The 27478-nt window shown below is 49.8% G+C and overlaps 2 protein-coding genes across 2 annotated transcripts; both read left to right on the top strand.

Moving 5' to 3' along the window:
- The first annotated feature begins 304 nt into the window (after positions 1 to 304).
- On the top strand, positions 305 to 8367 carry NOTO (notochord homeobox). The gene is made up of 3 exons (XM_003922851.3): positions 305 to 756; positions 6192 to 6406; positions 8198 to 8367. The coding sequence occupies exons 1-3, from the start codon at positions 339 to 341 to the stop codon at positions 8354 to 8356; spliced, it is 792 nt and encodes a 263-aa protein (XP_003922900.1). The 5' UTR covers positions 305 to 338; the 3' UTR covers positions 8357 to 8367.
- A 4311-nt stretch (positions 8368 to 12678) lies between these two features.
- SMYD5 (SMYD family member 5) lies at positions 12679 to 27129 on the top strand. Its single transcript, XM_003922609.4, has 13 exons — positions 12679 to 12800; positions 18451 to 18559; positions 19636 to 19775; positions 20217 to 20338; positions 20728 to 20797; positions 21389 to 21493; positions 22320 to 22382; positions 22688 to 22758; positions 23090 to 23196; positions 23604 to 23660; positions 24525 to 24619; positions 25496 to 25566; positions 25664 to 27129. Exons 1-13 carry the CDS (start codon positions 12705 to 12707, stop codon positions 25815 to 25817), a joined length of 1260 nt encoding a protein of 419 aa, XP_003922658.1. The 5' UTR covers positions 12679 to 12704; the 3' UTR covers positions 25818 to 27129.
- Positions 27130 to 27478: the final 349 nt, after the last annotated feature.

Here is a 27478-nt window from a genome sequence, read left to right as displayed (position 1 = left end):
TCCTGCTCTCCTGATCGAAGCTGGGTGTCTCGTCCAGGATCACCAGCAAACTCAGGGTCCTTCCCCTGACTGCCCCAGCGTGGGTATTTTAAAAAGCGGCTGAAGGGAGGGAACACACTCTTTGGTGCCCTGCCCGCCTTGCCTCGCCCAGGGCGGGCGCTCAAAGGCTTTGGGGGCCCCGCCCGGGCCGCAGTGGGGAGAGGCCACCCCATGCCCCGCCCCGCCAAATTTAAGCGCCTTCGCCCAGCGCCGGACGTTCCCAGACAACCGGTCTTGCTCCAACCGTTTGCAGAATCTTCTCACTCCTCCCGAGCTCCTCTCCTTGCTCCCGTCTGGGCATGGGCCGCGCCAAGCCCAGCCCCAGGCCGCCAGGCAGCCTGCCGCCCGCTCCCTCAGGCACTCGGGTCCGGCCTCCGCGCTCTGGCCCTAGCCGTTCTCCGGCGCTCGGGTCCCCCACGGCCCAGAACACGCCCCGCACTCCCGGACGGTTCCAGTCCGCCTTCTCCGTCGAGGCCATCCTGGCGAGGCCCGACCCCCTCGCGCCGGCTGCCGTTTGGCTGTCAGGCTCCGCCTGCGCCCACCCGCACCTCAGGTCGGCGTCTTCTCCGTGCACTGCCCAGGGTCTGTCCTGGCCGTGCCAGGCATCGTGGCTGCCTGCCTATCTGAGCGTGAGTCTCTACCCGCTGTGCTCCCCGCGCCCCATGCCGGGGCCGCGCGTGGCTCCCGTCTGCGGCCTGCGGGGCCTCGGCGTCACAGGTACTGCGCGCCCGGTGCCCACGTGCAGGAGACTGGGTGGGGACTGGAGGGCCGAGGCCGCCACCGCCGGCGGAGAGGGCAGGAGGGGGCACTGGGTGTGAGTCACACACAGCTGGAGTGGGAAGGGGCTCTGCCACCACTGACCTTGCAGCTGAAGCAGAGGACCGAGACAGTCTTGCCGAGAAAGCCTCCGGTGCGAAGCTTCCCTTGCACGCTGCTGAGGTGGGAGAGGATGGGTGTGAGGGCGGCGCAGTGCGGCAATGCGGTGGGCAGGAGGTCAGCGCTGGAGCTGCATGGGGACCCAGCCCTGCTTCCGTTCCTTGACTGCCTCGCACACCCAGGGGTAGCGCTTGGTGGCACACATGCTTCCGAAAGCGGCTCTCAACGCGAACCGACGGCCCTGTTTTTTTGTTTTTTGGTTTTTTTTCCTCGGGAGAAATGGACGCTCGGGACCGTGCTGTTGAGCGAATACCACCGCCACAGCTCACGTCTGTGAACTTGGGCTCCACTTCTCCGCTCTGAACCTGCATGGCTGCAGTGCTCTAAAGTGGTGTTTAAGGGCCAGGCACTTAAATCTCAGGAGAAAGCAACTGTAAAACCGGGTACGGTGGCTCATGCCTGTAATCTCAGCACTTTGGGAGGCCAAGGCGAGTGGATCACCTGAGGTCAGGAGTTCGAGACCAGCCTGGCCAACAAAGTGAAACCCTGTCTCTACTAAAAATACAAAAATTAGCTGGGCGTGGTGGGGCGCGTTAGTAATCCCATCTACTCAGGAGTCTAAGGCAGGAGAATCGCTTGAACCTGGGAGGCAGAGGTTGCAGTGAGTGGAGATTGCACCACTGCACTCCAGCCTGGGCGACAATGTGACTCTATCTCAAAAAAAAAAAAAAAAAAAAAAAAAAAAAAAAAATACTGTAGAGGGAACTTTGCCCTCTAGCATTAAACATCCACCTTACATGTGCTTTTGCCATTTTTGGTTGCCAGGTTCATGTTTCTCCATGGCCCCATGAAGAAAACAGGAGCAAAGTCAGTCCAGGCCTTAACCTATACCAAGATAGCTGTAACACAGTTTTGCTGGATTCCTACTCAGGGCTCCAGCCTCAGTCCTGCATTTCCTCACCCCATTTCAGCAGTGCATTAACCCCTGGACTGCCAGCCCCATCCAAATTCAATACCACTGGATCTGGGAGCTGTGCCAATCACTCCAAGTCACCTTTCTCTGAACTCTTCACACACCTGAGGACTGAATTACAGTTTGCTACTTCATACTACAGTTGTGTTGTCTCATTTTCAAGTTAGTTTTTTTTTTTGTTTTTTGTTTTGTTTTGTTTTGTTTTGAGATGGAGTCTTGCTCTGTCTCCCAGGCTGGAGTGCAGTGGCGAGATCTCTGCTCACTGCAACCTCCACCTTCTGGATTTAAGTGATTCTCCTGCCTCAGCCTTCAGAGTGGCTGGAATTACAGGTGCCCACCACCATGCCTGGCTAATTTTTGTATTTTTAGTAAAGATGGGGTTTTACCCTGTTGGCCAGGCTGATTTTGAACTCCTGACTTCAAATGATCCGCCCACCTCAGCCTCCCAAAGTGCTGGGATTACATGCATGAGCCACTGCACCCCGCCTGAAGTTAGTTTTTGCATGGGTATTATATCTACACAATCCAAATGTCAAAATTTATATTAAGATATATGAAGAGTACTTTCCTCTTTTGCCTCTGTCACCTAGCCACATACTTCTTGAGCTTTTTTATGCATATTTATTACCTGAATACAGATATGCACACACATGTCTATTCTTTCATTTACCCACACTCACCATACACTCTGAACCTTACTTTAGTCACTTGATCATATGTCTTGGAGATTTGCTTCTTTTACAACCACAGAGTAGCCCATTGTAGGAATACATCATAATTTGTTTAATTAGGTCCCATTGATTGTTTTTTGTCACTGCTATTATATATAGCACAGCAATGAATAACCTTGCACATAGGCTATTCTAGCATGGCTGGGCTTGCGGTAGTTTTGCCAGATTGCGCTCCACAAAGATTGTAGCCCCTCTGCCCTCCTGGAATTCAAAACCAGCTGTGTGAGAGTGTTCCCTTCTTCAATCTCACCTGCATAATGTATAGTCCATCTTAGTTTAGCTAATCTGATAGAAGGAAAACAGTATCTCTGTGTTAGTTCAATGTGCATTTCTGTAATATAAGTGAAATGGAGCGTATTTTCATGTTTAAGAGCCATTTGTATTTTTCTGTGAACTATCTGTTCTTTATTTTGCCCATATGTATAGTTGGTCATTTAAAACAATCTATTTATAGATGCTCTCTTCTATTGAGGAAATTAGCCTTAGCCAGGTGCAGTGGCTCATGCCTGTAACCCCAGCACTCTGGGAGGAGGTCAAGGTGTGTGGATCACTTGAGCTCAGGAGTTGAGACCAGCCTGGATAACATGGCAAAACCCCATCTCTACTAAAAAGACATAAATTAGCTGGGCATGGTGGTGCACACCTGTCGTCCCAGCTACTTGCAGGGACTAAAGTGGGAAGACTGCTTGCACCTGGGAGGCAGAAGTTGCAGTGAGCCGAGGTCAAGCCACTCCACTCCAGCCTGGGTGACAGAATAAGACCTTGTCTCAAAACATAAAAAAATAAAAAATAAAAAATAAAGAAAGAAAGAAAGAAAAGAAATTAGCCCTTTAACTGTAATGAGTTGCAAAATTTTTCCTGTTTATTGGCCTTTGACTTTGATTATGGTGGTTTTCTTTCATTGCATAGAAAAAATTTTAACTTTTTTATGTTTGTTGTATATTTATAAATGAGTTCTGTCTTTTTTTTTTTTGAGACAGGTTCTCTGTCACTCAGGCTGGAGTGCAGTGGTGCACAGGCTTAAGCACTCCTTCTGTCTCAGCCTCCCAAATAGCAGGGACCACAGGCATCTGCTACCATACTCAGCTAATTAAAAAAAAATTTTTTTTTTTTTTTGGTAGAGATGGAGTCTCACTATATTACGCAGGCTGATCTTGAACTCCTGAGCTCAAGTGATCCTCCCTCCTCAGCCTCCTAAACTGCTAGGATTGCGGGCATGAGACATTGTGCCTGGCCCTGTGTTTTATATGATACTTGGAAAGAGCTTCCTCACTGTGAGGTCATAAAATAACTTCCCCGTTTTTTTTTTCAAAATTGTTGTGGGTTTACCTTTCTACATTTAAATATTTCCTTCATTTGGATTTTATTTTTAGTGCAAGGTATTGGATGTGGATCCAGCTTAATTTTTCATAGATCTGGAAATAATCCCTCTCTTCCCCATTGCATTATCACTTCTGTTTTATTTTTTATAATAGCTATTAACTTTCTTCTTGCTCTGTGCCTGGCACAGTGCTAAGGACCCTGTAAGCATCATATGTTTTTGTTTTTGTTCTGCAGCAGTAGTTGAGACAGAGTCTTACTCTATTGCCAAGGTGTGATTTCTACTCACTACAACCTCTGCCTCCCTGGCTTCAGTGATCCTCCTGCTTCAGCCTCCTAAGTAGCTGGGACTACAGTTGTGCACCACCATACCTGGCTAACTTTTGTAGTTTTTACAGAGATGGAGTTTTGCCATGTTGCCCAGGGTGGTCTCGAACTCCTGGCTCAAGCGATGAACTCCCACTTCAGCCTCCCAAAGTGCCAGGATTACAGGGGTAAGCCACCGCTGTTAAAGGCACCATGTTAAAATCCTTCTGACATTTCTGTGAGTAGGGATGATTATCACCATTTTACATATAAGGAAATCAAGGCTCACAGAAGCATACTGGCTTGCCCAAGGTCCAGTGGCTGGTAATTGGTGGCAGAGCTAGGATTGCAACTAGAGCTCTTGTTTTTTTTTGTTTGTTTTTGAGACAGAGTCTCACTCTATCACCCAAGCTGGAGTGCAGTAGCACGATCTCAGCTCACTGCAACCTCCACCTTCCAGGTTCAAGTGATTCTCCTGCCTCAGCCTCCCAAGTAGCTGGAATTACAGGTGCCCACCACCACACCCAGCTAATTTTTGTATTTTTAGTAGAGATGGAGTTTCACCATGGTGGCCAGGCTGGTCTTGAACTCCAGACCTCAGGTGATCTGCCCGCCTCAGCCTCCCAAAGTGCTGGGATCACAGGCATCAGCCACCATGCCTAGCCTCAACTAGAGCTCTTAAGGAACACATAATACAGCCTACTTTCTTCTTCAAAGGTCAACTTCCAATTCTGAAACAAGGCAGACTAGGTACACCAGGCTGCATGTCTGATGGGCTTTTCCTGATCTTTTAGTCTACCTTGGCAGGCACATGGTTAGCTTAGTGGGCTCGGTGGTTGGAATTCTGAGCAGCCAGAACCCCAGACGCACTCCCTTCGTTGGGGCAGTCTGTCTGCCAGCCCTGAGGCCTCCCCAAGGTTAGTGGGGGCTGAGTAGTGTTAGCATTGCACTTGCCATTCTTCTGCCTAGAATACTCGCCTCCCAGATAGCCCAATGGCTCACTCCCTCATCTCCATCAAGCTTTGACTTAGGAACTGCTCCTGGTTGATGTATCTCCACTAGCCCACAGCTTGGTCTCATCTATTTCCATGGCTTAAAATACCATCTATATAAGCTGATGACTCCCAATTTTTTTTTTTTTTTTAATTGACACAAAGTCTCGCTCTGTCACTCAGATTAGAGTGGAGTAGGCTCGGTCTTGGCTGACTACAATCTCTGCTTCCTGGGTTCAAGCAATTCTCCTGCCTCAGCCTCCCAAGTAGCTGGGATTATAGGTGTGCACCACCATGCCTGCCTAATTTTTGCATTTTTAGTAGAGACAGGGTTTCACCATGTTGGCCAAGGCTGGTCTAGAACTTCTGATCTCAAGTGATCTGCCCACTTTGGACTCCCAAAGTGCTGGAATTACAGGAATAAGCCACTGTGCTCAGCAATGACTCCCAAATTTGTGTCCTCAGCTCAACCTGACTTGTATCTCTTCTGACCTCACTTCTAAGATATAAGCTCCATAAAGACAGAGATTTTCTATTTTGTCCTGAAACCATGCATGACACACAGTAGACATTCAAAAAGTATAATATTTGTTCACTGAATTAAAAGGGTGAACCCCTCGGGGGCTCCTTTCTCTGCTCATCCTTTGGCATTGCCAGAAGCAGTCAAGGAAAAGAGAGAAAGGCAAAGAGAAGGGAGGTTTGGCAACCCTTATTTGGGGCCAGAAGTTAAGCCACTTGCCTGGAGAGCAGTGGTGGCAGACAGTCTCATTGCGTTGTCCCTTCTTTTCCATTTGTTTCTTGTTGTTTCTGCACAGTCTCTTCTCACGGTCATCTTGCCCTGTTACCTAGCCAAGGGGAAGGCTAGGTAATGGAGCTGGGTGTGCCTCTCATTCTGCCAAGATGGGTGCGCAGGGGGCTTCTGGCTAACCTCTTCTGCTGCTGGTTGTTCTTTAGGCTTGGAGCTGGCTCATTGCTCAAGACTCTGGGCCTTCCCAGGCTGGGCCCCAACGGAGGACCTACAGGACACAGAGAGACAGCAAAAGAGAGTCCGAACTATGTTTAACTTGGAGCAGCTGGAAGAGCTGGAGAGAACGTTTGTAAAACAGCACAATCTGGTGGGGAAGAAGAGAGCCCAGCTGGCAGCTCGGCTCAATCTTACGGAGAACCAGGTGGGAGCAGGGACTCCTGTTGGGCCTGCACTGCACCTGGGGATAGGCACTACCTCAGCAAGGCCCTAAGTAGAGGGTGAGAGGAAGACATGGACCCTCTTCCCTGTGCCAGGCTGTTGTGGGGGCAGGCCCTGACTTTTTGCACTCTATATAATGAAAGAAACAGTCCCACTTGAAGTTATTATGTGAACAACGTAAGATGTTAACTTAGGTTATTAGTCTAAAACTTGAAAACAAAGTGTTTCCATGCCAAATAAGGACCTGCTAGTAAAATTAAGTAGACATTCAAGAGACTAACTATAATCAATATTTCTTTGACCTCTATATTCCTCTCCAGCTATTATATCATTTCCCTGCTCCTTTCACAGGCAAACTTCTCAAGAACTTGTCATGTTCACTTTGTCCCTGTCCTCATCTCCCACTCACTCCTTTACACATTCCAACATGACTTTTCCCTACCATTGCATCAAAACTTCTCAGCAAGGTCCCAAATAAACCTCCATGTTGCCAAAGCCAACAGACACTTTCCTTTCTTCAACTTAGTCCACCGCTCAGCAGCTGTCAGTACTGGACGCTCGGCCACCCCATCCCTTATTGAAACATGTACCTCACAGCCTCCAGACACCATGCTGTCTTGGTTTTTCCTCCCAGCTCTGTCTCCTTGGCAGGCTATTCTTCCCTTGCGGACCTTGAAATCTCTTCCCAGCTGGTCTCATCTATTGATTCCCATGGCTTAAAATACCATCCATAAGCCAATAACTCCCAAATTTGTATCCTCAGCACAACCATCTCATCTGACTTTATCTCTAACTACCTTCTTGGTGACTCCACTTAGATGTCTCATGGGCCCGTATCTCAGACCCAGATTTAAACCTCAATTTCTGACTTTTTTCCTGCCCAAATCTGTTCCTTTCCCATACATGACTCCACCATCTACCTGGTTACTCAAAAACCCAATCTTCCTAGATTCCTCCTTCTTCCCCACTTCCAATCATCAGTGAGCCTTGTCATTTCTACCTCCAAAATACAGCTGGAGTGGCTTCACTTCTCTCCATCACCCCAGCTCTCCCTGGGCTGCTGTAGTGGCCTCCCTCCTGTCTTCCTGCTTCTGCTGCCATCCATGCTTCACACAGCAGCCAGGTGCACAGTGCACTCCATATGTAAATAGGATTATGTGGGCCCACGTAAACTCCCCACAGGTAACACTCCTTATCTATGGCCTTCTAGGTCCTGGGTGATCTGGCACCTGCTGACCTCTCCCATTTCCCTCCTTTGACTTTTTCCTCTCTCATCCATGCTTTGTTCCTTCCTAGACCTCAAACACTCCAAGCTTGGTTCAGAGCCTTTCTACAGGTTGTTTCCTGCCCTGCGGTCCTGCTCTTCTCTATCCCCATCAGGTGGGCCTCCCTTCCTTTGAGCCTCAGCTTTAGTGCTGGTTCCTCAGGGGAGGACTCCTATACCCAAAACCCTGTTTGTACCCTCTTTTGTGTTTACATAGCTCTTTGTTTGTTTACATGTTTGTTGCCAGTGTTTCTTCACTAGCTTGTGAGCTCCCTGAGGGCAAGCAGCTTGCCTCTGTTGCTCACCACTGTATCAACATCACACTCAGTAAATACTCGGATGAATGAATGTTGTCTGGAATTATAGAAAGGGGTGTTTTGGAGAAGGTGCCTTTCTGAGAAGGAAGAGCAAATATTGGCCAGGCAGAAGGAGGTGTTTACTCCAGGAATTGGGAAGCAGTGAGACCTGTTGGTCACATTCTGATCTTTGCCCCACTGTCTCCAATTATAGGTGAGAGTCTGGTTCCAGAACCGCAGGGTGAAGTATCAGAAGCAGCAAAAGCTGAGGGCAGCAAAAGCTGCTGCCGAGGCTGCCTCCCTGGATGAGCCTTCGAGCAGCTCCAGTGCCAGCATCCAGAGTGATGATGCCGAGTCAGGAGTGGAGAGCTGAGGACTGGGACAGAGGCCCTGGCCAGGCTGTCTGGCTAGTTGCTCCTGAGCTCTCTGCCTCAAACATCAACAAATAGCCTCCTCAACCAGAGGAATCTAAGCTGTCAAACAGGGACCCCCTTTTTTATATATTCATACCCCTGGAAACTGGAATAATAAAATGATTGGAGGTACAGACTTTGGTCTCGAGCTATGTCCTTGTCCAATCTATGGAAATTCTGAGTCTTTTTTCTTTTTTCTTTTTTTCTTTTTTTTTTTTTGAGACGGAGTTTCGCTCTTGTTACCCAGGCTGGAGTGCAATGGCGCGATCTCGGCTCACCGCAACCTCCGCCTCCTGGGTTCAGGCAATTCTCCTGCCTCAGCCTCCTGAGTAGCTGGGATTACAGGCACGCGCCACCATGCCCAGCTAATTTTTAGTATTTTTAGTAGAGACGGGGTTTCACCATGTTGACCAGGATGGTCTCGATCTCTTGACCTCGTGATCCACCCGCCTCCGCCTCCCAAAGTGCTGGGATTACAGGCGTGAGCCACTGCGCCCGGCCCTGAGTCTTTTTCCTTTATCTGTATAATGGGTGTGTTCATAACTTAGACCACCCAGGGGTGAGATGATGTCTGTAAAGCAATAATGTGCCATGCACAGTGTGAAGTGTGTACTGCTAAGGCTTGTAGGCCCCTGAGTAGAGACCAGTTGGAAAAAACAGTGTTTCTTCTGCTGTCGCCCCATAACAACACAAAAGACTTGTGACCAAATGTATAGGGGTTTTCCCCAACATTCCAACCTCTAATTCAGTCAATTCTGACATGATCTACCTGCAGGTAGTGTCTGACCCCATAGATTGAGGGCTCATTCCACAAAGCAGCCCCTCACTTTTGATGCCAATCACAAGCCCCAGGTTTTACCTGTGCTTCTGACCAACCAGCTATAAAGTAGGGTTCTCATGACCCCCTCCTTGGGTTTGGTTAATTTGCTCAAGTGTCTCACGGAACTCCAAGAAACTCTTTTACTGGCTTAATATTATAAAGATAGAGATGAAGAGATGCAGAGGAATGGGTGGGGAGCTTCCATGCCTTCCCCAAGCACTCAGTTCTCCAGGAACCTCCACGTGTGCAGTTATCTGGAAGCTCTCTAAACCCTGCCCCCCTTCCCCCGCCTTTTTTAAATGGAGTCTTAAGGGCTACCAGTTATCGGTCAACTCATTAGCATATGAAAAGACATCACTTCAGAGATTCTTGAGGTTTTAGGAGTTCTGTGTCAGGAAATTGAGATGACGACCAAATATGTATTTCATAATATCACAGCTTCCGTCACTTCAGGGATTGGTACCTGTACCAGCAATTAGTATTTTCCTGGCCTAGCTGTGGAGAAGGAACCTCCTTGAAAAAGCATTTGGGCATAGAAGATTCTTCCCCATCAGACGGAGTTGAGAGCAAAGAGGAGAAGGTAGACTGTTTAGCCCACTTTACAAGTTTCCCGTTTTCTTGTTTTGTCTGAACTGTTACCATTCTCAGGAGAAGCTCAGGCCCAGCTGCCAAAACAAGGTCTTGCTCTGTTGCCCAGACTGGAGGACTGCAGTTCAGTGGCGCGATCATAGCTCACTGCGGGCTCAACCTCTTGTGTTCAAGTGATCCTCCCACCTTAGCCTCCGAAGCAGCTGGGACTACAGGCATGTGCCACCATGCTTGGCTAGTTTTAAAAATTTTTGTAGAGACAATGTTCCTTTGTTGCCCAGGATGGTTTTGAAATCCAGGCCTCAAGTGGTTCTCCTGCCTTGGCCTTGTAAAGCCCCATCTTTTTTTTTTTTTTGAGACAGTCTCGATCGATTTGCCAGGTGCCAGGCTGGAGTGCAGTGGCGTAATCTTAGCTCACTGCAACATCTGCCTCCCGGGTTCAAGCACCTCTCCTACCTCAGCCTCCCGAATAGCTGGGACTACAGGCGGGCGCCACCACACCCAGGTAATTTTTGTATTTTTAGTAGAAATAGGGTTTCACCATGTTGGCCAGGATGGTCTCAATCTCTTGACCTCGTGATCCACCCGCCTCGGCCTCTCAGAGTGCTGGGATTTACAGGCATGAGCCACTGCGCCTGGCTAAGCCCTATCTTTTTATAGAATAATTTGTGTATGGCAAGGCTGGCATTTTGTCATAAATTCTGCTGTGTTTTCACAGGACAGTTATAGTTTCCCCCTTTCATGACTCTGACTCATGGCTCCTTTCCTCTCAGGAATGTGCTCAGTTTCTCTCTAAGAAGCCTGCTGCCAGCATTTTCAGAGCTGACTGCTGTAATACAGACCATTTAGATTCTAGAATGGCTCTTGGGGACTGAGCTGAGGGGTGGAAGGAAGCCTGCCCCTGCCACCTGGTGGTGAGTGAAAGCACGGCCCCCAGCTGCTCTAGGGGGAGGTTTGCCCCCAAGGAGGTGGACAATTTGCTCCCTGACACCAGGCTGGAGGCTTGAGGGAGCCAGAAAGTTTCAAGAAAGTTTCTCTGTCTTTAATTATTGTTGGAGTCAGGGTCTTGCTCTGTTGCCAGGCTGGAGTGCAGTGGCATGATCATGACACACTGCAGTCCCCAACTCCTGGGCTTAAGGGATCCTCTCACCTCAGCTTCTGTTTTCTGGTGTAGCTGGGACTACATGCGCATGCCACCATGCACAGCTAATTTTTTTTTTTTTTTTTTTTTTGAGACAAGGTCTCACTCTGCCACCCAGACAGGATTGCAGTGGCTTGATCACAGCTCATTGCAGTCTTGGACCTTCCCAGGTTCAAGTGATCCTCCCACCTCAGCCTCCCAAATAGCTAGGACTACAGGGACGCACCACCATGCCTGGCTAATTTTTCTATTTTTTGTAGAGATGGGGGTCTCACTACATTGTCCAGTCTGTTATTGAACCCGGGATCTGGAGACTGCAGTGAGTCGAGATTGTCCCATGCCAGTGTGGGCGACAAAAGCAAGACCCTGTCTCAAACAAAACACACAAAATCAGGGGACGAGGAAACAAAACAAGCCTTGATGGTCAGGCCCAGCTGTGAGGGAAGATGACATAGGTCTGTGGTTTGCAGCTTTTAGGGGTCCTGAATGAGAAAGCAGGCCACTCCCCCTTTTGATGACAGTGTGCATATGTACACTCACTTCTGTATCCAGTTTCAGAGGTTCTCAAACCTGAGGTCCACTATGGACTCCTCCAATACCCACAGGTTGCAAGGTCCCTAAGCCATTGAAGAATGCGAGAGAGGCACAAGTCCACCTTGACCTTTGGCGGGACTGTCTGCCCTGCTGCCAGAGGGATTACTGGGAAATAAAATCTTGTTCTGAACTCTTCAGGCGGAGTGAGTGAGCTCCGGGGTATAAGCTAGTCCTTCCCTTCAGGCTGAGAGGCAGAGAGGATAGGAGTAAGTTGACCTTCTGCTGTCCCACTCGAGGGCTGAGTCCAAAGAGCGCTTTACTCAGTGAAGACAGGCCACTGTGTGGCCAGAGACAACAGACATAGAAACATGCATCGGAAACACTTTGGGAGGCCGAGGCAGGCGGATCACGAGGTCAAGAGTTCGAGACCAGCCTGGCCAACATGGAGAAACCCTGGCTTTACTAAAAATACAAAAATTAGCTGGGCTTAGTGTTACATGCCTGTACTCCCAGCTCCTCGGGAGGCTAAAGCAGGAGAATCACTTGAACTTGGGAGGCAGAGGGTTGCAGTGAGCCGAGATCGCGCCACTGCACACCAGTCTGGGCGACAGAGTGAGACTCTGTCTCAAAAAAAAAAAAAAAAAAAAAAAAGCCGGGCGCGGTGGCTCAAGCCTGTAATCCCAGCACTTTGGGAGGCCGAGGCGGGTGGATCACGAGGTCGACAGATCGAGACCATCCTGGTCAACATGGTGAAACCCCGTCTCTACTAAAAGTGCAAAAAACTAGCTGGGCATGGTGGCACGTGCCTGTAATCCCAGCTACTCAGGAGGCTGAGGCAGGAGAATTGCCTGAGCCCAGGAGGCGGAGGTTGCGGTGAGCCGAGATCGCGCCATTGCACTCCAGCCTGGGTAACAAGGGCGAAACTCCGTCTCAAAAAAAAAAAAAAAAAAGAAAATCATGCAACGGACTCACAGATACATCAAAACTATGTACGCGCACACAGACTCCGATGCAGAGGTACAGACACAAAAAGGTACCGACGTAAAAACACAAAGGCAGGTCCAGCCACACTCCCATCAACGAACCACAGGACCTAAATTCAGACTCGCTGGAGCGCAAAACCTCGCAGACTCAGGGACACTCACGCCGGGGGCGGCGCTAGAAAGGGGTGGGGCCTCTCAGGTCGAGGCGGGGTTAAGGGTCTTAAGGCGGAGGCGCGCCCAAGATGGCGGCCTCCATGTGCGACGTGTTCTCCTTCTGCGTGGGCGTGGCGGGCCACGCCCGGGTCTCCGTGGAAGTCCGTTTCGTGAGCAGCGCCAAGGTGAGGTAGGGGCGGGTTCTGCCTGGAGCCTCAGCCCGGTCCGGCCATAGAGACAGCCCCACAGGACCCCATTCCCGGAGCCTAGAAGCTCCTGTGTCACTCGGACGCTACGGCCCGGCCCCTGCTCGCGGCCCGGGGGCTCCCAGTCTGTCCCCGCGCGCAGGCTCGTGGCGCAGTCACGCGATGGACCTGGGCCTTCGAAGTCTCCGTGCGCGTTTCCTCCCGGCGGAACCCGGCCAACCCGCCGGAGGCCCCGCCGTGGCTGCTTGGGGCGGGGCTAGGGGGCTTTCCTGCTGGGTCCCTGGAACGGTGGGCGGGGACGTGCTGGGCAGAGAGAACTGAGGTAAAAAAAGAGTAAGTCCTCATGAACTCAGTGTGTGAGATTTGGGTGGGGGTATGAGGAGAGAGGCCAAGACCCTTCATGAAGGTCCTTGGAGTCCTAAGCAATCTGGACCAGAGTCCAAAGGCCATGGGGGCATTTGTAGGGTTTTTAGCAGGAAGGTGACATGATTTTGTCGTTTTCAAAAGTTCATTGTAGAAAAAAGTAGAAAATGCATGTAAGGAAAGAAAAAATAAAAAGTCACTCATAACTCTATACTTCTGCAAAGATGTGTACGTTAACATTACATTTTTAGAAACGGCTTTTTGATGCAGCAGTGAATCTTTAAATATCAAGCTTATTTCTACATGTCAAGTTTTTTTTTGTTTTTTTGAGACGGAGTTTCGCTCTTGTTACCCGGGCTGGAGTGCAATGGCGCGATCTTGGCTCACGGCAACCTCCGCCTCCTGGGTTCAGGCAATTCTCCTGCCTCAGCCTCCTGAGTAGCTGGGATTACAGGCACGCGCCACCATGTCCAGCTAATTTTTTGTATTTTTAGTAGAGACAGGGTTTCACCATGTTGACCAGGATGGTCTCGATCTCTTGATCTCGTGATCCATCTGCCTCTGCCTCCCAAAGTGCTGGGATTACAGGCGTGAGCCACCGCGCCCGGCCTTGCAGTGATATTCTTCATCTTTATCTTCATTAGCCCCCAGTCTCCCAGCCCCTTCATTTCATTTCTTTGCTCTCACTTCATCACTTCAGCCACTCTCCTTCCATAGTTTTCCTTCCAGCCTTCTATCAAGGCCCCAGCTGATCACTTTCTCCTTGCCTGCATCTGAATCTGCTGCTGGGGAAAATAACATACCTGCCTGGACTTGGTAACAGCATGGATTATCCTGGGCTTTTTGCTTCTCTATTCAAATGAGATTGGTTTGTGATTTTTTTTCTCTGTATTATTTCCCTCAAGTTACCACACGAGGGTTATATGTGTTGTTTTTGGTAAAATAGAAAAGCTTTCCGTGTTGTCTGTCATTACATTGTTTAAATAGCATAAGCATTATTTATTCTTTAAAGAGTTGAGAGAATTGGCTCATGAAACCATATAGACCAACGGCCTCAAGTGGGAGTCGTTTTTGACTACTTTTTATTGCTTCTGTGGATAGGAATGACTTTTAAAAAATTTAGCAACTATTGTCTGGGCGTGGTGGCTCACGCCTGTAATTCCAGCACTTTGGGAGGCTGAGGTGGGTGGATCATCTGAGGTTGGGAGTTCAAGACCAGCCTGACCAACATGGAGAAACCCTGTCTGTACTAAAAATACAAAATTAGCCGGGTGTGGTGGCGAATGCCTGTAATCCCAGCTACTTGGGCAGCTGAGGCAGGAGAATTGCTTGAACCCGGGAGGCAGAGGTTGTGGTGAGCCAATATTGAGCCATTGCACTCCAGCCTGGGCAACAAGAGCAAAACTCTGTCTCAAAAAAAAAAAAAAAAAAAAAAAATTTACCAACTATTATGCCAGAGACATGACCAATCAGAACAGAAGCCCCACCAGGTCTAGTAGAAGCAGCTGGACTACCATACTGGTACACTAGCCAGATAGCAGCATGGTTTATTGTGGGTTTTTTGTTTTTAATCAAGATTTTTAAATCACTGTGTAGTCTGGCTGGGTGTAGTGGCTCATTCCTGTAATTTCAGTACTTTTGGAGGCCGAGGTGGGCTGGTCACTTGAGGTCAGGAGTTCAAGACCAGCCTGGCCAATATGGTGAAACCCTGTCTCTACTAAAAATACAAAACTTAAGCCAGGTGCAGTGGCTCACGCCTGTAATTCCCAGCACTTTGGGAGGCCGAGGCAGGTGGATCACTTGAGGTCAGGAGTTTGAGACCAGCCTGACCAACAGGGTGAAACCCCATCTCTACTAAAAATATAAAAATTAGCTGGGCATGTGGTGCATGGCTGTAATCCCAGCTACCTGAGGCCAAGACACGACAATTGCTTGAATCCAGGAGGCAGAGGTTGCAGTAAGCCAAGATCGCGCCACTGTACTCCAGCCTGGGTGACTGATGGGGGAGACTCCATCTCAAAAAATATATATATATGTATATATATGTATGTATATATATGTATATATATATATACACACACACACATCTATGTATATCACAGTCTTAGAGTTTTGCACCATCTTTTTTTATTTTATTTTATTTTATTTATTTATTTTTTTTGAGACAGAGTTTCACTCTTGTTACCCAGGCTGGAGTGCAATGGCGCAATCTCGGCTCACGGCAACCTCCGCCTCCTGGTTTCAGGCAATTCTCCTGCCTCAGCCTCCTGAGTAGCTGGGATTACAGGCACGTGCCACCATGCCCAGCTAATTTTTTTGTATTTTTAGTAGAGACGGGGTTTCATCATGTTGACCAGGATGGTCTCGATCTCTTGACCTCGTGATCCACCCACCTCGGCCTCCCAAAGTGCTGGGATTACAGGCTTGAGCCACTGCGCCCGGCCTTATTTTTATTTTTTGTTTTAGAGATGGGATCTTGCTATGTTGCCCAGGCTGGTCTCAAACTCCTGGGCTCAAGCGCTTCTTCATCCTCAGCTTCCCAAAGTGCCAGATTTACAGGTGTGAGCCACCACACCCAGCCTGCAGAATTTTTTCTTTAAACTTTTTTTTCACATTGGAAGTATGTACAGTGTGTCTCCTTTCCATTCAAGTTCAGTGCTCTCCAACCTTCTTTTTTTTTATTTATTTATTTATTTTTTTTATTTTTGAGACGGAGTTTCGCCCTTGTTACCCAGGCTGGAGTGCAATGGCGCGATCTTGGCTCACCGCAACCTCCGCCTCCTGGGCTCAGGCAATTCTCCTGCCTCAGCCTCCTGAGTAGCTGGGATTACAGGCACGTGCCACCATGCCCAGCTAGTTTTTTGTATTTTTAGTAGAGATGGGGTTTCACCATGTTGACCAGGATGGTCTCGATCACTTGACCTCGTGATCCACCCGCCTCAGCCTCCCAAAGTGCTGGGATTACAGGCTTGAGCCACCGCGCCCGGCCCAACCTTCTTAATATTAAGCATTAGAGGTCTGTTTTTCTTGAAATATGCTTATCTATTTTGGGAATGAGTGATTTTATAAAGGAAAACTCTGATTCTTTTCTCTTTGTTTTGATTACTAAATATTTTCTGCATTTAGTCTTCCACAGAGAGAGGGAGATCTACGTTTGTCCAATATTGAAATTTGAGATTGTCAGAAATAACATGAGTCCCTGTTCATATTGTCTTGTCCCATAGAGGAAGGCCAAGTTTTCAGTTTGCTAGATTGGGATGGGATATAAAGCATGGGGGGAAGGGCTTCCAGGAAGCCTGGCAAGGATGTACCCAGGACTTCTCTTGGTTTTGTTTCTCCTGTCCCATTCTACTGTGAGATAGAGCTTCCAGAGTTGTTCACAGGGTTGAGATTTGTGGCTCTGAATTTGAGAGGCAATCCTGTCTGGCCTTCTAAGGAGGCAGGGAGCTACCTGGGAGGCAACAGTGACAGGTCATTTTGCTGCAATATCAAGCATTTTTTTTCTCTCCTTTTGTTGTGGCAGTTCAGTGTTGGCAGGGGCACCCATATTCTTAAATGAATAATGGGAGTATGTACCCAGTAAGGCCAGTAACTGCCTGTATTCTGAAGCTATCTGCGGAGTCCTTTTGCATATTTGAGAGATGGCAGTTCAGAGGTTGTTTTCTCATCCTTCATCCTTTACATGATGTATATAGTGTTTTAAACCAGTGCTTCTCAAGGCCAGGTGTGGTGGTTCACGCCTGTAATCCCAGCACTTTGGGAGGCCAAGGTGGGTGGATCACGAGCTCAAGAGATCGAGACCATCCTGGCTAACATGGTGAAACCCCGTCTCTACTAAAAAAAAAAAAAAAAAAAAAAAAATACAAAAATTAGCTGGGCATGGTGACGCACACCTATAGTCCCAGCTACGTGGGAGGCTGAGGCAGGAGAATTGCTTGAACCCGGGAGGCGGAGGTTGCAGTGAACCGAGATCGTGCCTTTGCACTCCAGCCTGGCGACAGAGCGAGACTGTCTCAAAAAAAAAAAAACACACAAAAAAAACCAAAAACCAGTGCTTCTCAAACTAACATGCATGTTAATCACCTAGGCATCTTGTTACAATGCAGATTCTGATTCAGCAGGTCTCGGGTGAGGCCCAAGATTCTGCATTTCTTCTTTTTTTTCTTTTCCTTTTTTTTTTTTTGAGACGGAGTTTCGCTCTTGTTACCCAGGCTGGAGTGCAATGGCGCGATCTCGGCTCACCGCAACCTCCGCCTCCTGCAGGCAATTCTCCTGCCTCAGCCTCCTAAGTAGCTGGGATTACAGGCACGCGCCACCATGCCCAGCTAGTTTTTTGTATTTTTAGTAGAGATGGGGTTTCACCATGTTGACCAGGATGGTCTCGATCTCTCGACCTCGTGATCCACCCGCCTCGGCCTCCCAAAGTGCTGGGATTACAGGCTTGAGCCACCGTGCCTGGCCGATTCTGCATTTCTAACAGAGTCCTAGGTGATGCCCATGTTGCCAGTCCCTGTACCTCTCATTGAGTAGGAAGAAGCTACAGCTCATAAGGTACATTCATCTGTCCTATATCCTTGCACCCTGGAAAGTACCTTGTAGGTATTATTATAATGCTCACTTTTCAGTGGGAGACAGATGTAAAGTGAAGCATTTGGCTCAAAGGTTCATAGCAACTTAACATTAGGACTGGTGCTAGGATTAGCGCATTTCTTTTAGTGCAGTCCCCGAGGACTTGTTGAATAGCACTGTGCTAGGTGCTATGGGTATTCAGCTCACCAAGGAAGAGGGCACATTTTCCCCAAACAAGACTTCCCTGTCCCTTGGTGTAGGATTTCTCTACAACCCTGTGCAGCAATACCACTGCCAGGATCCTGGAGGGGCATGTGGCTGACTCAGAGATGGCCGTTCTGCTGTTACCAGCTCCTGTACAGGAGGCCCCAGCCTGCTATAAGCCTTGACCCTGCTCTGGCCATACTCAGAAAAATTCTCTGAGTAATCTGATATGGCTGCCATGATGGCTTCCTCCCTGTTCCAGGCCTTCTGCTCTGAATAGGCTGCTGCTCTGAATGGGCTGAAAGGAGTGCAACTGGAAATAGATCAGAGCTGCATTTCCAGAGGAAGCAGTTATGGAGGGTGCTGACCTCTCTCCATGAACTCGCAGAGGCAGAGGCCTCTCCTAAGAGTGAGGCTGGACAGCTTCCTGGAGGCTCTTGGAGCTATGTCCTCTGTTCCTTCTAATGGCCATCCTATTCCGCTACCCTCTTAGGGCAAGGGGCTGTTTGCCACACAGCTGATCCGGAAGGGGGAGACCATCTTCGTAGAACGGCCCCTGGTGGCTGCACAGTTTCTCTGGAATGCACTTTATCGCTACCGAGGTGAGTACATCTCTCATACTCCTCATGGCTGCTGGACCCAGTCGCCTTTGTGCATGAAAGTGAGCTGCATACATCACTACTGGCTGCCGTCTCTGGAACTCTGGGTGTTGGGAGGAAATGCTGTCTTCCCTTGAAGTACTGTGCCCGAGAACCATGCCTCTGTCCAGTGTTAGGTGTTTGAGGCTTATTCCTGTGGTAGGAGGCTCTTCCGATGTGCTCCCTGAGGGAGCACAGCAGGACTCAGTCAAGTATGACTTCATGGTATGATGGATATCATGCTGAAGGCCCAGTAGCAAAGTGGAGTCCTCCACCAGGAGAAGGCCACAAGAAGGCCTTATTCAAACAAGGCTGAGTTAGGGGTCAGCACAAGTAGGATGCTCTTAGCTTTGCTGGCCACATGCTTTTTTCATACTTTTCTTTTTTTGGGGTAGGAAGGGTGGTGGAGTTTCGCTCCTGTCGCCCAGGCTGGAGTGCAATGGTGCAATCTCAGCTCATTGCAACCTCTGCCTTCTGGGTTCAAGCGATTCTCCTGCCTTAGCTTCCAGAGTAGCTGGGATTACATGTGCACACAACCATGGCTGGCTAATTTTTGCATTTTTAGTAGAAATGGGGTTTCACCATGTTGGCCAGGCTGGTCTCAAACTTCTGACCTCAGGTGATCCACTCCAAAGTGCTGGGATTACAGGCATTAGCCACTGTGCCCAGCCCACACGTTTCTTAAGTTAGAGACACAAAATGAAAGAAGGGTCAGTTGGCCCCAGAGTATGGGAAAAGCCCAGTTTGGGGGTAGTGGGGGCGCCCCACAGAGTGAGTCTGATTAAGAAGCAAGGAGAGTTAGACAGTAAGGGCCAGGAGGTTCTTGAGAGGGAGGAGGGGATTATTTACCTTTGGATGCACATGAAATTCATTCATTCATTCATTCATTCATTCATGTAGTTATTCATTTACTCACTTCCCAAACTTTTATGGAATACCAGAATGGTGCCTGACACATAGCAGGTACTCCATAGGGCTGTGAAAGGGATAGCTGTGGCCTCTGCTCTCAAGACGTCATTGTGTCCGGTTCTCACCCTCAGCCTGTGACCACTGCCTACGGGCACTGGAGAAAGCAGAGGAGAATGCGCAGAGGCTGACCGGGAAACCAGGCCAGGTTCTGCCTCACCCAGAGCTGTGCACTGTGCGCAAGGACCTCCACCAGAACTGTCCCCACTGCCAGGTGAGTATTCCTGGGGAGTGTACCTGGAAGAGGTTGGCGAGGGAGGCCTTAGCTGGAGTCCTCAGTGGGGAGACAGGAGCAACAACGGACCTGGTCGTGGCCTTGAAAACGACAATGTAGGATAAGATATTGAAAAGGCTTGGTTGTTGTTCCAGTTCCATCGTCCCTGCTACAGTTACATTGTCTGGAAAATGGGCTTGGTGGGAGCTTACCTTCTTCCTTGGGACCTGGCAGGGGCTTTCCCCTCTACCTGAAAATTTCTCTTCCCTTTCCATGCTTTTGCAAGACGTGTGCCTTTTACATGCTCCCAGAGCACCCTGTGTTTTCTGTTCTCATGATATATCTGCGCTACTGTTCAGGGGCTACTTGTGGAAGGAATGCAGTTAGAGGAGGTGATCCTAGGGCCAGATCCTAGATCCTGACCTCTGTCCCACTTAACAGGTGATGTACTGCAGTGCAGAATGTCGGCTGGCAGCCACTGAGCAATACCACCAGGTCCTGTGCCCAGGCCCCTCCCAGGATGACCCCTTGCATCCTCTCAATAAGCTGCAGGAGGCATGGAGGTAGGTCTCTTTTCCTGTCTTCTTTCCTTTATCCTTGCCTCCCTGGTTGCCTGCTTGGGCTCATCAGATGTCATCTTTCTTAGGTTACAATTCCCTGGATTTTTCCTCCATTCTTAGGGTTAAACAGAAGTCATATCACCTTATCCCCTGCCTTTAATATGGGCTGTCAGTCCTAAGGACAACAGGACTGACATTTAACACTCTCCCAGAAGGAGCCCTATTAAGCCAATTGGAATGCAGAGTCTTGCCTAAGTCCTTGCCTATGACTTTCTCTCTTTGTAATTGATGCAATTGGTAGGAAGCTTTCTCTGTACCAGTCAGACTGGGGTTCCCTGAGCTCAGCTACTAGGGAGAGAATTTCTAGACCAAACTTTTTTCTCTTTCCCCAGGAGTGTTCACTACCCACCTGAGACTGCAAGCATTATGCTGATGGCCAGGATGGTGGCCACAGTGAAGCAGGTGAGCCCACTCAGCCCTCTCAGGGAAGCTGACTTTGACGCCATTCAACCCTTGGTCTCAGTCGTTTCCTCACCTCAAGGCCCTAGCTTGGATGCAAAGTTCTTCCTGGCCTTCCAAAGGAGAGCTCCTTGCTATGTAAAACTTTAGGAATGTGCTAAACGAATCAGGCATGGGGAATGGGGGGCTCGTTTTGCCTGTAGCCATTTTTTTTTTAAACTTAAAGACCAGTGTGATAGTATGCCTGTAGTTTCTAATCTAGGAGAAGATGCCTTGTACAGTAGCAATTCATGTATTTGATTTATAAGCACCACTTTTTCAGGATTATGTCTTATGTAAGGTGAGAGAAACCACTCTAACCTCCCCCCCCACTTTATTATTATTTCCTCAGCCTCTTTCTCCTGTTTTCCAAGTTTTGAATTGGCTAGCTCGGCTCCAGCTGGGGAGATGGCTAAGGGTGGGCAGCATGGGGAGGAACCCTCAGGCAGAGGAAGGGCCCCTAGAAGCTCCTGTGTGCTGGTATTTCCCGAGTGGGTGGGAGTGCCAGTAAGAAGGTGGATGTGTGTGACCCTTAAGTATGTTTGTTCACTGCAGGCCAAGGACAAGGACCGTTGGATCAGGCTCTTCTCCCAGTTCTGTAACAAAACGGCCAATGAAGAGGAGGAAATTGTCCATAAACTTCTGGGGGACAAATTCAAGGTTATTCTTGTCCCATGGCCTGTCTCCTTTCCTCCCTAAATATCCTAGGATGTCTCTGGCTATCTGTGGGGAGCGCCACATTTGATCACTTCTCAGCTACAGGAAGGAGTTAGTACCTGGGCCCAGAAATCAATTCAGAGGATTTACATTCCTGCCACTGTTTACTTCCTAACCTTATGTGAACCTACAGTTGGGAAGTGGGGTGACAACAGAGGAAGGTCACATCGGATGCCCTGCCCTGAAAGTGCTGTCTATACTGGTGTTAGAAGGCAGGACTTGTCCTAGGATAGCAGTGGGCAAATCAGATAGAATGGAGAGTGGAGGGTTGCAGGACCGCAGAGTCAGAGAGCAACGTAGAACTGCCCACGTCCTGAGTGCTCATTCCCAATCAAAGAGTATGGGTCCTCACTGAGGACAGTGGACTTCCCTGCAGGAGCTGCCTGAGGGTGGAGGCAGGTATGTGAAAGGTTTGCATCTGGGGTAGGCCCTCCTGCACTGAACTTACAGGAAAGGAATGGGAGAACCCAGCTGGTCTGGAGGCCAGGTCAAGGGAGATTTGACGGTGGTGGTCAGGCTGCCTCAGCCTTGCTGGTACAAGTGCTGGAAAATGGGGAGAAATTTCAGGTTCGCCACCCCAGGTTGGAATAGGCCAGCAGACTGCCATGGCTCTTTGGTGGTGGACTCTGTGGCTTCTTTTGCCCCCATGGAAAGCTGTGTCTACAGAGCTGGCCCTTTTTCCTTCCCTCCCTTGATCGTCTGGGCCCTGCCTAGGTGCTAATGGGAAATCCCCAGGGATACAAGTGTCTCCCTGCTTCCTCTAAACCAGGGCCAACTAGAACTTCTGCGGAGACTCTTCACAGAGGCCCTCTATGAGGAAGCAGTCAGCCAGGTGAGTGAGGAGAGGGTGGGACCAGTGGCCTCCTTGTTACTCCAGTTCTCCAGGAACAACCAGGTCAGCATCTCCTACTGGGACAGCTGAGCCAAAGCCAACTTGGTCTTCTGGAGTCGGGATGAGCCTGACTCACAGAAGGCTTCCTGAACAGAGATGAATTGGAGAGCGTGACTCACAGAAGGCTTCCTGAACAGAGTTGAATTGGAGAGCCTGACTCACAGAAGGCTTCCTGAACAGAGTTGAATTGGAAGAAAAGCAAGTGGCTATAACATGAGCACCCATCTCTTTTTTTCCCCCAACAGTGGTTCACTCCAGATGGATTCCGGTCCCTCTTTGCTCTTGTTGGGACCAATGGCCAAGGAATCGGGACCAGGTTAGAATGTTCCAGAGCTATTGAACTTCCTCTCAGGGGTGGGAAACGGATTGAGGAAGGTAGCCACAGTTGCTTTTAAGGCTGGGATGGGGTAGGGTGGGAATCTGGGCAGAGTACTGAACTGGACACAGTGGTGGGAGTCAGAAAGAATGAGTCATTGGTATCTGTTTTAGGGAGCCTCTGTCTATTGGGAAAGATGGGCCCCCACCCTGGAGAATGAAATGGGGCAGGGGTGGGAGACACTTCTTCCTGGGCTTAACTTATGTGGAGGTAGAGAGCCCTGTGACCTGGGCTTCTACCTCCCCAACCACGAGCTGCCTGGGACCTCCAGCTCCCTGAGCCAGTGGGTCCATGCCTGTGACGCACTGGAGCTGAAGCCTCAGGACCGAGAGCAGCTGGACGCCTTCATTGACCAGCTGTACAAGGACATCGAGGCAGGTTGGTGAGATAGGGCCTTGGCCTTAGCCAACCCTGGAAACCCCCCAGTCAGATGGTGGATACACAGTTTTTCCCCAGGGTGCTCTGAATTAATGGTGGGGGAAGGTAATCCCTTTGTGCCTATGGGGAGCTTCAGATCTGTCCACAGGGCACACAGGTGAGAAACGGCCCCAAGATTTATCCAGAGGCTTGATGCTAGGAGGAGGGGGAGTGCTGGACAAATAGGGTGTCTTGTAGACAGAAAAGGCTTGTGTCTCAGAGGCAAGTTTAGGTAAAATGGTAGGGCCTGGTACATTAGTGTGGTGGGGTGGCAGGACAGTGGAGTCAGTGCCTGTCTTTGTAAGCCTTGTTTCCTTTTCCTGCCTGTAAAATGGGTAGAATAATGTCTGTATGTTACTGTCTTACAGCAACTGGAGAGTTTCTTAACTGTGAAGGATCTGGCCTCTTTGTGCTTCAGAGCTGCTGTGAGTCATGGCACTGAGGAGGGATGGTCCCAGGCATTTCTGCCTTTACCAGGTGGCCTTGCAGCCACAGTTTCTTTCTCAGTTGGCCCTTTCTAGGCTGCTAGGGTTGAGTTTAGGAGCCCCATTAGGTCTGAATTCCCACAGGAATTCCCCTGGGCCTTTTTATTCTATCATTATTTCATTTGTTCATCCAACTGTTTGTGCTATAGTATGTACTTATATATAAAACCTTATGATAGGCCAGTCCCTGTACTAAGGCAGGCATAGAGCTCTGATTCTTGTAAAGGGAAGCATGGGCTTTATACCATCACTGCCCTGTGAGATTTGGGAGTACTGGGAGACCCTTTGGTTCCTGGGAAGAGGGAGCCCAGGCTAGAGGGCGAGTCACATCAACATCTGATGAGGAGGGGCAGAGCCAGCTCAGACAACTCAGCCTCCCACCCTCTAGTTTACTCACTGTGAACTCCTCCCAGGCTCCAGGGCCACTCTACCCTCCCAAACTGGATTCTCAGAGTGCCTGTGACAGCTGTTACTGATGTCCAGTAGCAGGCAGAACTGAGTTAAGTGGTCTGGTGGGTGTCCCTTCAGAGCCCTGTCCCTCCCTTTGTGAGACAGTGGGAACACGACAGAGAATGAAGTTGGCCAGTCACAGCGGGTTGGAATGGGAGTGCTGTGGAGTTCATTCGGTGTGTGCTTTTTGGTCTTTAGGAAAGAACGCTGGATGCAGAGTCAGGAAACTTGGGTTCCAAAACCTGCTCAGCCTTGGCAGGGATGAAAGAGTAAGAAAGGACCCAGAGCTCTGCAGAGTTGAGGCCATTATGTTTTTTAGTAAATAATCCTCATTACCTGCCTCTTGTGATCTAGGCAATCACAGTTGTGTGCCCAATGCAGAGACCTCTTTTCCAGAAAACAACTTCCTTTTGCATGTCACCGCTCTGGAGGATATTAAGCCAGGAGAGGTGAGGGGAGCCAGGAACCGTGGGGATGGGTGGGCAGCGGGCCTTGGAAGTTCTCTTTAGGGATTGGGAACAGCAGTGGCTAGAGCACCTTGAAGTTCAGGCTGTTGGGTGAAATCTGCACATACCCTAGGGCAGGAATCCCCAAACTACGACCCACGGGCCGCATGCGGCCCCCTGAGGCCATTTACCCAGCCCCCCGCCGCGCTTCAGGAAGGGACACCTCTTTTCATTGGTGGTCAGTAAGAGGAGCACAGTATGTGGCGGCCCTCCAACGGTCTGAGGGACAGTGAACTAGCCCCCTGTGTAGAAAGTTTGGGGACACCTGCCCTACGGTCTGAGTCTTTCAGCTTATGGTTATGTTCTAACCCTTCCTCACTTTTTCAAAATATGACTTCAGAGAGTCTCAAGACAGTGTTTGAGGGACACCTGTGTGCTCAGATTCTTGTCCCCAGCTATTTTTTGGTCAAATGCAGATCTGTAGTTTCTAAGAAAGTAGGAGATAGCTCTTTGTGGGTTTAGGGTCTTGTCTGTTAGCACAGGCACAGTGCCTGGTTGAATCTAATTGCCGGGCAAGTAGCGTCATACCAACACCTCTGATCCCAGCACAGACCTTGGCCATTGACTGGCTTCCACCATGGCCTGAGGCTAATCACAGTCTCCTCTGTCTCAGACACAGGCTGTTGGAGCCCTACAGTGGCCTGCCTACTGAAGGCACTGGGAACTGGATGAGGGCAGCCTACTACTCCTTCACTGAAGGGCAGCGCAAGCCTGGCTCCTACAGATAGGGCAGTGGTTAGAGATAGAGTAGGATTTGGGGAGAGCCTTATGCCATTTAAAAGAGCACAGACCATCAGACTGCACCTCTCTGCCCTACAGGAAATTTGTATCAGCTACTTGGACTGCTGTCAACGGGAACGCAGCCGCCACAGCCGCCACAAGATCCTCAGGTGCCAGCTGGGGACATGGTTGGGCAGCTGGGCTCTGGGGTCCTCTATCCCAGTAGTTGTCTGACTTTTCCCTCTCATCATTCCCTCACCGCTGCAGGGAGAACTATCTGTTTGTCTGTTCCTGTCCCAAATGCCTGGCAGAGGCTGATGAACCCAATGTGACCTCAGAAGAGGAAGAGGAAGAGGAGGAGGAGGAGGAGGAAGGAGAGCCAGAAGATGCAGAGCTGGGGGATGAGATGACTGATGTGTAATGTTGCTCTGCATAGAAAGGGCCCTGCCCTAGACCCTGCTGGAAAAAGGGGCTCTTCCGCCAGAGAAGGGGCTCAGCGGGAACTCCCCACTTCCATTGCCTGCTTTCCTCTCATTCCAGCCCTCTCTGCCAGAGGGTAGGACAAAGGCTGGACTCCCAGCCCCCAAACCCCACCAAACCTCATGCCCTGGACACTGCTGCTGAGTTGGCTCAGACTCTGCACTGCCACTGAGCCTTTCACAACTGGCTTCCCTGTGAGGTTCCTCCACTCTAGGGTATGAGGGGCTGGAATCAGGGCCAGGGCCTAACAGTGTTTCTTCCCCTTGGCCACATGGCCCATACTTACCCATTCACCTGAGGCTTTTCTCCTCTCAACTTGCTGTTGATTTCTTCTGGGGGGGTAAATCTGAGAACAGACTGAGTTCACTGAAGCAGAGAGGGGAGGTGGTGAGGCATCCTCACCTTCCTCACCTCCCCACTGCCACAGCTGTGGCTGGTAAGGCAACTGCTTGACCACTGGCTCGGCGGGGAGAGGCAGGCAGGAGGATCTGGGCCTCCTGAGCCCCTTCCCTGAGGCTGTCTGCTGGGAATGCTCTATTAGGGGGAATATTCCCCCATACACATACCCCCATTTGGACATCTGGGGAAGTGGAGATTAACCTCTTCCCCAGACTTCGGAATCTTTGTACCTTGTGCCTTGCCTCTCAGGCCCTGGCACAGTGGCTGGCCCTATGGAGTATGGAAAAGGCCTCTGCCTTCCTCAGGAGGGACACGTGGGGAATCATCACTCTTTCTCACAGCTTCTTCCCATTGTGCACTCAGAGGCATGGCTGAGACCTGGGGCTTAACAGGCCTGTGCTCCTTAAATTAGGATGTTCTGGCATTCCTGGGGCCAGTTAAAATGGATCAGTGAGGGGCTTTCCTGGCCTCAATCTCCATCTTTAGGATCTCCACAGAGGAACACTTAAGTTTTCCAGAAACCTCGAGGAGCTGGGCTAGATACTTGGAGAGTAGCTGTCTTATCCCTTCCTACCCCCAGATCAGCACCACTCCTCTCACTCTTGGGTTGGATGCTAATGGGAATTAGAAACCATTACTCCCAATGCCTCCCTTTCCTGGAGGTGCCTGCCACATCCCCCTGCTGAGGGATCCCAGAGAGGGCAGGTGCCCACCCCACAGGCCCTTCCCTGAACCATGGAGCCAGGTGGAACCTGCCTGTCTCCTTACCCACTGGGTTCTTACTCCTTCACAATGGCCAGCACTCCTCTTCCACTGCCCCCTGCCCACTGTTCTCAATAAAATATGAGTGGTAATAGGCCTCTCCAGGAATCCTTTGTGGCGAGTGGCTGGGCAGACTTCCCTGGCCATGCAGCAGTCACAGGTGGGTGCAAACGGGTATTGATTAGACCAGGCAACGGTAGGAGATGTGAGCTCCAGGCTCACCAGCTTGGGCTCACCTCTGTCCTTATTTACACTCTGCTATGCATATGTTCTAATGCCTAAGAGCAAGGGTCGTCTGAGGTCCAGTTTGGCTTTTTTTTTTTTTTTTTTGAGACACGGTCTCACTTTGTCACCCAGGCTGGTGTGCAGTGGTGCAATCATAATCACTACAGCCTTGAACTCCTGGGCCCAAGCGATCCTCCCACCTCAGCCTCCTGAGTA

The sequence above is a fragment of the Saimiri boliviensis genome, chromosome 1 (assembly GCF_048565385.1).
Source record: "Saimiri boliviensis isolate mSaiBol1 chromosome 1, mSaiBol1.pri, whole genome shotgun sequence".
Classification (NCBI taxonomy): domain Eukaryota; kingdom Metazoa; phylum Chordata; class Mammalia; order Primates; family Cebidae; genus Saimiri; species Saimiri boliviensis.
Note: the sequence above shows the minus strand (reverse complement) of the source record. Positions and strands in the feature narration are given on the sequence as shown.